This window comes from Sinocyclocheilus grahami, unplaced genomic scaffold, assembly GCF_001515645.1.
Source record: "Sinocyclocheilus grahami isolate Dianchi unplaced genomic scaffold, SAMN03320097.WGS_v1.1 scaffold24.1, whole genome shotgun sequence".
Classification (NCBI taxonomy): domain Eukaryota; kingdom Metazoa; phylum Chordata; class Actinopteri; order Cypriniformes; family Cyprinidae; genus Sinocyclocheilus; species Sinocyclocheilus grahami.
This window is the reverse complement of record NW_015505203.1, coordinates 2,041,864-2,052,882: the sequence shown is the minus strand read 5'-3', so window position 1 is coordinate 2,052,882 and position 11,019 is coordinate 2,041,864. Positions and strand designations below refer to the sequence as shown.

Below are 11,019 nucleotides of genomic sequence, written 5' to 3'. Positions count from 1 at the left end.
TACATTTATCAAAACAATATTTAAAATTATTTCAATGCAATACTGAAAGACTTTATTCGTTTAGATGATTTTTAGAAGTGGGATAGATCAACAGGAAAAATGGGACAGTTTTCAATTAAAAACAAAAGGATGTAGCCTAGTCAAACATTCAAATCTGGCACTTTTAAAGTAACCTATTTATATGTAAAAAAAAAAAAAAAAAAAAAAAAAAGAATAATAATAATAGGCTAAATACAATTTTTTAAAAATCAGTAGGCCTATGTTCCCCAAGATCAGCATAAAATTATGCATGAAACAACATAAGTGAGTCAAAGAAAGAAAGCATTGAAATATTTAATGTCTGTGGCTGCTATTAGGAGGATTGTGGTACTGGTGCTGATGCGGGATGAGTCAGGCTATATGATGCTTCCTATTGTCGCTTCCATTTCATCAGCACAAAACATCCAAACATTTCTCCATCTTCCAAGCGTGGATCAAAGCATGACAGGCATAAATCACCTTTGACTTTTACGTGACTTTGATCCAGGCAGGGATCATTTCAACAACACGCCGACTCATCTTTAGCAACATCTAAGCAAAATAGACCGCCTACACGGCGCTGTTTGATTTGCACCTGTTTGTTTGTTTGTTTTTCCGTAGCGACGAATGTTTTGTTTATTATTCGGTATGTTGTGTAAATAGTTTATGTCCGTCGTTTCATCCAGCGGTTTCTAAAGAGGCTTCAATCCTTTAAAGATTATGGAATCTGCCGGTTGGTAGCTTTGAACCGACCAAACAAAAACAACGTAAGTAAAGAGCACCGAATAAGGGACCCTCTACACAGATGCTTCTACACAAAGACAACGCTTTTTAAACAGTGGTCTCTTTTGTAGATATAGAACAGTGAAATCTCAGTAATCTAACAGGCATCACATAGCCTACTGTCAGTAGGTCATGTTACTGTTAGACTGGTTGTATTCAGTTGCACATGACTAAGAACATATAAACACATATTGCATTAAAACTAATTATTATGTGTAGCCTATATTCTTCCATTACTGAAAAAGAGCATTAAGTTAATACTAAAATAGTATGGCAATTATATAGAACTGGCTATATATTTGCTATATATTTAAAAAAAATGTCACATCATAAGCTGTATTTTAATGATAGATAAAGAATACACCACCAGATCTTTATCATAACTGATGCTGGCCTTAAAATCAAACTCTGAAAGGCCAATTTTGTGCTTCAACTACTTTCCCACAGAAAGCAAGGACAGAGATAACTACAACACATCCTCAGAAGAGGTTACAAAAGCTTTAAAGAGAAATTCGCTCTATTTGCTCCTTTTAGTAAACTGGTGAAGCAGGCTGCCATAAAAATGTGGGTGAATAAAATAAAGAATGTGTCTTTCTCTTTTCTGTTCTGTCCTTGGAATTGGAAATCATGAACGCATGTTTTGGCAGCATCTAATTCACGTCTCTTCTTTTTGCTTTGACAGACCTGAATAAACATGGAGACAATTTGGCTTTACCAATTTCGACTGATTGTTATTGGGGACTCCACTGTTGGAAAATCGTGTTTAATTAGGCGATTCACAGAAGGCCGCTTCGCACAAGTGTCGGACCCAACAGTCGGGGTAGATTTTTTCTCCCGCCTGGTGGAGATTGAACCTGGGAAACGCATTAAACTGCAGATTTGGGACACTGCAGGCCAGGAACGCTTCAGGTATTGTAAAGCTTTATCTTGGATTATGTTACATTAGACCGTTCTCATGATTCTGCATCACTGTAAATAGCCTAACTGTCCAATAATTTATTGATTGTTCATAGGGTGGATGACTACATTTCATATAAAGTTGTTTAGGTGGTTTACCTCATAAAATTAAAATCCTATAGACCCCTAATTCCATAAAGATATATGTCTATGAATAATATCACTGTTTATTAGCGCAGAAAGATTTTTATGCCGATTGGCACATTATTTTACATATCTAACTATTGTACATTGTCAAATAGTTGCTTACACATCAAGAGAAACCTCCGTCTTAAGTTAAATCATCAAGCTTATCTGATCAGGAGTCCCTATCCATCCACCTGATTGGTGTTTCCATGGTATCCGTGATGATGTATTTCTCCCAGACTTGATGACAGACTGATTCACACGTCACTGATTCTTTTTTATATATATTCACCATAGGTGATTCAGAGATACTGTCTATATTTACTGATGAATGCAGCACAAGGTCTCTTTACCAACAAAAGTTTTTTTTCACAGAACTCCTACAGGAAATATAAATATTGGTGAATCACTGCCTTCTACAATGTCACAAATGTCTGACATAAAGTGATGTCAGTAACTCCAGAGGCCCCTCGGCATCCTTCACAGCTCAGTGCATTCCCAGCAGTACTCCTACTCATGCTCAGACTTTTTATTACAGTCTCACTCTGATGCCTTTTTACACATTTTTTCCATCTACCTTGTTTTCATCTCTGCCTTCTGTTGCAGGTTTACATTTCCTGTTCTCTCCGCTCCTGTCAAACACACAAACGCCTTTCTCAGATTTATTTCTAGTTTTACAGGACAGATTCTGTTGTACATCCACACTCCACTTCTCATAAACGCGTAGTTTGATCATCTTACTTATTTCTAGACGCTACACAATACCTTCAAATCTTATCTATCTACAAACTTTTTAACTTTTTTCTTTCAGACAAGGCATTTGACTTTATCATTCAAGACTATTGTTTCAAAATTTCTATCTTTCTAGTTATAATTTGTTTATTTCAATTCATTAAAGTCACAATGCAGCACAAGTAGTGACAGATCTTTTCTTCTGTATTGTGACGAGAGAAATGTAGAACATCTTGGTTCAGTCCGTCAGTTGTTGATTGGATGGAGGAGGCAGGTCTGAATGCAATCTTTCAGTCAGTTCGAACAAAGGTGTGAAATTTCCAACTAATCTGTAGTTTTACCGAAAGTCATTACAATTTGATAAAAAAAATTATGAAAAAGATGTATACATATTCATGGATGAATCGTTGCAAATCAGATCAATAACATGCATTTAGAAAAGACATTTCATGCCGACATTAATTCTACTTGTTTACATTTAAATTGCAATTCTGCATCCTGTATACTACCTCAATTCAAATTCAGGAACATGGTTTCATTTTGTTATGCTTTCTTCAGGTCTATTACCAGAGCATACTACCGTAACTCCGTGGGAGGTCTGCTGCTCTTTGACATCACCAACCGTCGCTCCTTCCAGAATGTTCACGAGTGGCTAGAAGAGGCACGCAGCCACGTGCAGCCCCACAGCATTGTCTTCCTGCTGGTCGGCCACAAATGTGATCTGGAACCACAGCGTCAGGTGAGCCAGCAAGAGGCCGAGAAACTAGCGGCTGCATACGGCATGCGCTACGTGGAGACTTCAGCTCGTGATGCCATAAACGTGGAGAGGGCTTTTACGGAGCTAACACAGGATATATTCGAGCTGGTGAAGAGTGGGGAGATTACCATCCAGGAAGGTTGGGAGGGAGTGAAGAGCGGGTTTGTACCAAACGTGGTGCATTCATCAGAAGAAGTGACAAAGGGCGATCGCCGGTGTTTCTGCTGAGTCAGTAATCGCCATCCTGGTACCCATCAAACATTTGGGCCCTGGTGGACAAAAAACCCCTGCTTCCGCCAATCACAGGGTCCTTCAACTCCCTGATTATGACATCATCACCCCTTTCCTGCCTGCTGAATGCCTAAACGAGTCCCACCATGCCATATTGCTTCACTTTTCTATACTACTTTGCTCATTTCCCTAATCACACAATCTTGTAAATGGCCAAATTGAACTGCTAAGAATGAAAGGTTATTGCAGAACTGCTGCTGAAAGGCCGGTCAGAACTATATCTGCACTTTAACTGTAACGTCTCTCATTCATTCTGTTGAGCCACGAAAGTTAAAATTCCCAAATGAAGATGCTCTGGCTTTGGATATCTCCAGTATCGAGAATAAGCTTGTTCCAGGTATCTTCTATTGGTTGTATCATGGGGCAGATAACTGACTAACACAAGTTTTACTTGCTGGCTTTGTAACGATGAATGCTGGGATATGCGTTTCTGTTGACTCAAAGATCTCAGACTTGAAACATTTGACTGCTGAAGGTGTCAAGAGTCTGATTATTTTAGTAAAGGCAAACGGAAAGGAGATATACTGCAATATACTACATGAAGAATTCCAAGACTGGAAAAACACAATCTGTAATGATTCCCGTATGAACAAAACTAGATTTTCAATTGTAATTGAAATGGTGCGAGATACACGTCACCTGATATGATAATCCATCACATCACCCAAGAGGTTCATTTTATGATCTAATGCAGATATTCATAAGAGACTACTGAAAGTAGATCCATGAGCCCCAGATGGATTAATAAACGTGCATTATTTTACAAATATTAACATTTTATTTATCACACATTACCACAAGAGGCCTCTGGTGCTCACCAGAATTACAAAGAAACCTTAATCAGTTGTACTTGAGTACATCTTTTACACCTTTTATCCCAAAGAGTGTTTCTGATGTTACAGCTTGTGATTGTACTAATGTGAAAAAAGCAAGCTCTTCCTATAGGTTTTCTAATGGCCCAGTGAGGGCCATTGACCTTGTATACATTCACACAAGACATCTGTATTTATAGAGCTTGCATCGCCGTGTATTTAACCCTTACTTTATTCATCTATAACATCTTTACTTTTTGAAATGACTTGCTCTTCACTTTTACTCTCACCCCTATGAAATATATCTATATTCCATTGGAGAAGATGTGTCCATACTGTCCATAACAGTGCACAATTGGCCGAGTAGTTAATCTGTCACATTATTGGATAACATGAAGCCATTTCAAAACATGGCAGAGACGGGGTCTCAAGTAAGAACCAGAGGAGTTTGGATTGGGTTGACCACTTGCTCGCTCTATAAGCTTTTTGTGGCTGATGTGGATTTGCAAGGACTGGCTGTACAAACACTACTGTTTCAGTGAATTTGAGACACCCTGTACCTCTTCATCAAGGGAACTTGAAATGTACTACAGATTAAAATAACATATTAAAAATGTTCTGGTTGTATATTATAACTTCATTAACATTCCACCCACGACCTGTAGGAATTGAGGGTCATTGTACACTTCAATGATGATATTATCATTACAGCTGGTGTGCTGCTCCAAAAGCATGTAATTAAAAGGCAATAGAATATCAAGACAAAATCTGTAGTTTCAGTACTGCACGAGTGATTGTCAAAGATTGAAAGAAATGGACAGATTTGCAGGCACATATTTAATTAGTTGGATTCATCAATGCTTATTCATCCCGCTCACTGCCAGAACCTCAATCAGACGAGGAATTATAAAAAAAGATACTTTACGCAGATTAAAAACACAGACCATCTCATCGATTTTGAGCCTTTTCCCAAATCGCTTCATTATTAGATCCTTGTTCAGTGTTTAATAGCTACAATGTGACAAATGAGTACAGATGAAGGACAAGAGATGGAAAAACAGACATCAGAGAAGGAAGGAGGCTGATAAATGAAACTGAATGTCCCCTGATATTCTGCACGCTGCACTTTGACAAAGATCTCACCAAGATTTGGCAAGAAAAATTCCACAGAATGAAATTTGAGGGCCTTAGGAGTTTAAACCCTTTTGCTTTAACAGAACTGAAATTTCAGAATTTTACCAAACAACAAATGAGTGGAAAAAGAGCACAGAGGAAGACAAATGTGTAGACCCTGTGGAGAGAGGCCCCCTCTTAAACAGCTAATAATTCAGCATTTAAAAAAAAGAAAAGAAAACTACCATTATTACTTTTGTTTGCTGTTTTTTCACCTTTTTACTTGAAAAAATACTTTAAAAAGTAATAAATCAATAGATGACAGTTGGCGTTGGTGCAAACAGATACATGGGGGTGAATGTTCTGATGAGGAAGTATTTTGGGTGGGGTGGGACCAAACTAGGCCTCCTCTTCTAGGACCGCTCAGCAGATTTGAGGAGGTTGTCTTTGCTCCTTCTCTTGACATCCCAATTGTAAACACGTGCCATATCTGGGACAGTAGCGGTTAAGGGGGGATCTGAAAAAGTATTTCCCTACACTGCCACTTGAAAGAACATGTTACACTTAGAGCTAACTTTCACTAACGCTTTCTAACAGGTGGCATTTATGGCCTGTATCTGATTTAACCAAGGAGTTCTTCCTTGAAAGAATGTCAAACAAATGTCTGACTAACCATTAAAATACATCACAGTTTGCGGAGATAGAGAACGTGATATGAATTTTGTATAGAAATATTTTTACTTGATTCACTCATTGATCACATAACCAACACTAAACATACATAAATATCTGCACTGATAAATATTAACGTTTCCAATCACATTACAGCTATGACACTATTGCTTCTTTTCCACCAAAATGGTGCTGTGCATAACTCCATCTCATTCACAGCTGGCCTCATTGCTAAATCTAAACAAGATTCATTATTACATATTTGATAACAAGCAACAAAAGGAAGTGCCTCAATGCTCTCCACTGCTCTACACATCACATACTGCACAAAAAGCAAATAGTGAACAGCTTAATCTCTTTTTAGATGCATGCATACACTACTGTTCAAAAGTTATGGGTCAGTAAGCTTTTTTTTTAATAGATTATTATTTTTGATCAAATTAACATGTCCTTGCTGAATAAAACTAAGAAATACATTTATAATTTTACAAAACTTTCAATTCATTTCAAATCAATGCTTTTCTTTTGAATTTTCTCCGTTACACCAAATACACAAAATAATGATCTTTAAAAAAGCATCATATGACCCCTTTAAATTAACATGGTTTCCGTGTTTTTTGAGCAGCAAAGGATCATGTGACACTGAAGACTGGAGTAATAACGGCTCAAAATTCGGCTTTGCCATCATAGGAATAAATTATATTTTAAAATATATTTAAATAGAAAATGTTATTTTAAATTGTAATAATATTTCTCAAAATTACTGTTTCACTATATTTTTTATCAAATAAATGCAGCCTTAGTGAGTACAATACACTTTCTTTAAAAAACATTAAAACATCTTACTAAACCCAAACTTTTGAATGGTGTGTGTATTATATCTGACAAGTTATTGACCTGACATTTACATTAACATTTTCACCAAAGACAATTATTAACTTTAAAAGATTTTAGGTAAAGAACTACTCAAATGCAATGAGCACATAACGGTGGAAAAGAACAACTACAAACCCGAGTCTCTCTATATATTTGCCATTTTTTAAGGATACTGACTTCAGTGGTTGTGAACTGGTCTCTAAGGAAGTCTAGGTCCTCTTCCAGAGAGTCCAGATTCCGGGAAGCTGTAGCCAAGTTTTTCTCCAATAGTGCCTGGGCCTCATCAATATCATATTCCAACATGACATTAGCCTGGTACACAAACACAAAAAACATGGCTATAAGCTAGTTTGTCATAAACAATTAACAGACAGGCATGTGATACACTGCTAATCATGCAAACAGTTTCATTAGTTCATGAGGAGCTTAAGCTGTACAATCCCCTACCAACCCTCTTACAACACAACTGAGCTGCACAATAGTCTAAAAGGGAAAAGCTATAGGCAGAAAACATCAACACTTTGAATATTGAAAATGTCAAAACAGCAATATTCAAGTACCAAACTATTTTTATTGACATAATATGATGCATTTCTAATTGACCAACTCAGGTGAAAAAAAAAAAAGAAGAGCAGCCTGATTATATCCATCTGTAAATTATCTGTGACTGGACATATAACTGGTGGTTAAGAAATTAAATATTATCAATTGTTTAATGTTCACTAGTAATACAATGACACACAGTAGTCAACACTTACCCCAAGCCACAAACACACTTTATCTGTGGGTGGGACAGAGGCTTTGCAATAGACGTTATCAGCCAACAGAAAATGTGTCTCCATGAGATCTGTAGTGTCCTGTGATTGAACATGCATAATTAAGAACAGGAAAACAAACCATTAATAGATGAGACAAAGTGTGAGAGGTAATAAAAAAAATAAAATAGACAGAAAACAAAACACTAAATTTAAAAGCAAATTTTTTAGGCATTAGAGCGTTGACCTTTGATTTGCTTCCCTCCAACCATTTGCATATATGGAGATATGGGAGTTAGATATTGTGATAGGCTCACCTTCTTTTTCTGCATGTGCCGTAGGATTTCTAACGTCTGTTTGATTTGTGGGATCTGGCTTTTCAACCTAAGAAACAAAAAATATCAGAGTCAAGTGGAATTAGCGACAATATTTTAGGCTTACTCTGAGCAATTAACCTGATTTTTTTTAAAGCAGCAATAAATCACTGTTTATTTGTTCCTTATAACAAAAGAGCAACATTAGTCGACAATGATGCAAGGACACTGGTAGCCAATTAAACAGACATAGTCTGTATAGAAAGAGAATCCTTTAGAATTGACACAGAAACGAATCATTGCCTATTACTCTACAGCGTAGAATAGATTAAAACCAAACCTGAGTTTCTTCTGAGCCAGATTGAGCTCCATATATTTATATTTCTGATACTGTTCATCCAGCTTCCTCAGCACGGCGTCTGCTGTGTCATTGCCCGGCTGCTTCATGAATGCATCCACATCTTCCTACAGAACCACAGTTACAGTTCACATCTCAATAACCACATCTTAAGAGCTTCCTTAATGAATTACATCCTATGAAATACTTAAATACTGATTAATCGTGTGTTATCCGTCACCCAAAGCCCACTGCAACTTCAAGACATGAGCAAGCAAAGCCTGCAGCTTTATAAGGAGAAGAGCAGGGCGCTTTCTACTTAAGAAAGCCGTTAAACACCAACACGCCGCTTTCACGGGAAACTGTCGACAGTACGGACATGAAAATGAACTATTTGTCATATTCCCACTGACCACAAATATCGCTTCGGGGATTCCGAGGTGTTTTTTCTTATTTGCAGCTCCTGCATTGCCACTCTCTATGGTCGTCGCCATTTTGGAGAGACTCACGGCTCTTCCTCTTCACGCACGCGCCCGTTGTTCTTACGCACGAGCGCTGCCTGCGTGATGAAAGTAACGGCATCTGTCTCTAACGGTGAGCCACTGATGTATTTTCAGGGCCCACTGATGTTTTAATTTGGCCATTATCTCATTAAATGTGTTTGAAAATGTTCTTTAAGTTCAAATGCAGTACCTTAGTCATGGTGAACGTATGTTTTGTAGGCTTCGCCACTTCACAAATCAACCAGCAGGTGTCAGTGTCGCCCAAACGAGCGCTGGCCGTGACGTGACGTGCGCTGTTGGCGGCGAGACAGAAGTGTGATCTCATTCATTCCTTTGAAGATACAGAACACACACATATATATATATATATGTGTGTGTGTGTGTGTTTTACATATAACTTGTCTCAGTCTTTTTGGAAAGTATTGCAGGACTGGATGGTAGAGAGGGGTGTGGTTGCTCATAGTTTGAAGTAATGTACGGAATAGCTAAAGAGTGCTCTGTTTTGTACGATTTGATTAATAATATTATATTATTACCAAAATACTTTATACATAAATGTAGACATTTTAAATCTCTTTGTTTATTATATTTAGAAATTATCTAAATGGTCACAGGAGCTGCTGAAACAGTTCTACTCTGCTATCATTGAATCTGTCCTCTGCACTTCTATAACTGTTTGGTTCAGCTCAGCTACCAAATCTGACCTCAGAAGACTACAGAGGGTAGTCCGGACTGCTGAGCGAATCATTGGTACAACCCCCCCTTCTCTTCAAGAACAGTACTCATCCAGAGTGAGCAAAAGGGTTAGCAAAATCACTCTGGACCCCTCACATCCAGCACACTCCCTCTTTGAACTGTTGCCATCTGGTCGACGCTACAGAGCTCTGAGCACCAGAACGACCAGACACAGGAACAGTTTCTTCCCTCAGGCCATCCATCTCATGAACACTTGACAATAACTGTGGAACACACACTATTTATTCACTCATACACTTATTTATCTAACACACACACTCAGTCTACATTTCAATTTGCACATAATATACCTGTACATACAACTGTCTATTGTTATATACCTGTACATACAATTGTCGATTTGTATATTTTTATTCCTTAGTTACTTGTTCTATTTTTAATTTTTAATTAATTTTAATTTTTTATTATCTGTGTGTTTTTTGTTCTGTTGCTGTCATTCTGTTACACTGTGGAGCTTCTGTCATGAAAACAAATTCCTCGTATGTGTAAACATACCTAGCAATAAAGCTCATTCTGATTCTGATTCTGATCTAAAATACTTCTCTGATGCCCTTATAGTAAAATGAAAACTCAAAAGGCATTAAAACAGTTTATTTTGTTTGTATTATATAACTTGTTGTAATTATATTTTCTTTATATTATTATTCTTATTATGTTATATTATTTAAAGTATGTTTTATATTTTGTCTGGAATTAATATGGTTCTATTGTGTTGAGCCTTCCATGCCAGATTCTTTTTTTGTATACTTATTAATGCCATTTTGTATTTAATAATAAGTGTGATCTCATACATTTAGGGTGACATGGAAAAAATAGGTAAATACAATGGCCATTTATCTTCAATTTGATTTTAAATGATATTGAGTCAGCTCTCTGTTCTGCATACTAAAATGATGCAATACAGCCCCTGCACCAGTGTTTAATGTTACTACCTCCTTAAGTACAGGCCTTCACTGCATGCATGTGTGAGTTTGGGTGTGAAGGACCTCAGTAAATTATTATTTTTTTTTATTGAAAATTAACATTGCATAATTATGCATATAAAACAACTACAAAATTAAATAAATAAAAGTGTTATAAAGTTTTTCTTTAATTATCAACCTTATATGAAACGTAAAATTTGGTCAAAATAAGCAAATTATTGAATAAAAGTCTGTTTATCTGTAAAAGTAAATTTTCTCATAAAAGTATAAGGGAGGTCTTCAACACTGAATATT

General features: G+C 36.8%; 2 protein-coding genes across 2 annotated transcripts; one reads left to right on the top strand and one right to left on the bottom strand.

Moving 5' to 3' along the window:
• The first annotated feature begins 420 nt into the window (after nucleotides 1-420).
• LOC107562605 (ras-related protein Rab-39B-like) lies at nucleotides 421-3,750 on the top strand. The gene is made up of 3 exons (XM_016247271.1): nucleotides 421-785; nucleotides 1,484-1,710; nucleotides 3,175-3,750. Exons 2-3 carry the CDS (start codon nucleotides 1,496-1,498, stop codon nucleotides 3,599-3,601), a joined length of 642 nt encoding a protein of 213 aa, XP_016102757.1. The 5' UTR covers nucleotides 421-785; nucleotides 1,484-1,495; the 3' UTR covers nucleotides 3,602-3,750.
• Nucleotides 3,751-5,298: 1,548 nt separating this feature from the next.
• LOC107562614 (prefoldin subunit 3-like) lies at nucleotides 5,299-9,091 on the bottom strand. The gene is made up of 6 exons (XM_016247281.1): nucleotides 8,957-9,091; nucleotides 8,547-8,671; nucleotides 8,210-8,276; nucleotides 7,896-7,994; nucleotides 7,311-7,449; nucleotides 5,299-6,079 (listed from the first exon to the last, which is right to left on the bottom strand). The coding sequence occupies exons 1-6, from the start codon at nucleotides 9,035-9,037 to the stop codon at nucleotides 6,003-6,005; spliced, it is 588 nt and encodes a 195-aa protein (XP_016102767.1). The 5' UTR covers nucleotides 9,038-9,091; the 3' UTR covers nucleotides 5,299-6,002.
• Nucleotides 9,092-11,019: the final 1,928 nt, after the last annotated feature.

Excerpts from the sequence above, each read along its gene's own strand:
- LOC107562605 (XM_016247271.1), top strand. The coding sequence starts at position 1,496 with ATGGAGACAATTTGGCTTTACCAATTTCGACTGATTGTTATTGGGGAC. Across the intron at positions 1,711-3,174 it reads GCAGGCCAGGAACGCTTCAG|GTCTATTACCAGAGCATACT; the intron begins GTATTGTAAAGC and ends TGCTTTCTTCAG.
- LOC107562614 (XM_016247281.1), bottom strand. The coding sequence starts at position 9,037 with ATGGCGACGACCATAGAGAGTGGCAATGCAGGAGCTGCAAATAAGAAA. Across the intron at positions 7,995-8,209 it reads GGCACATGCAGAAAAAGAAG|GACACTACAGATCTCATGGA; the intron begins GTGAGCCTATCA and ends GTTCAATCACAG. Across the intron at positions 6,080-7,310 it reads GTTCACAACCACTGAAGTCA|ATATGGCACGTGTTTACAAT; the intron begins GTATCCTTAAAA and ends CTACTGTCCCAG.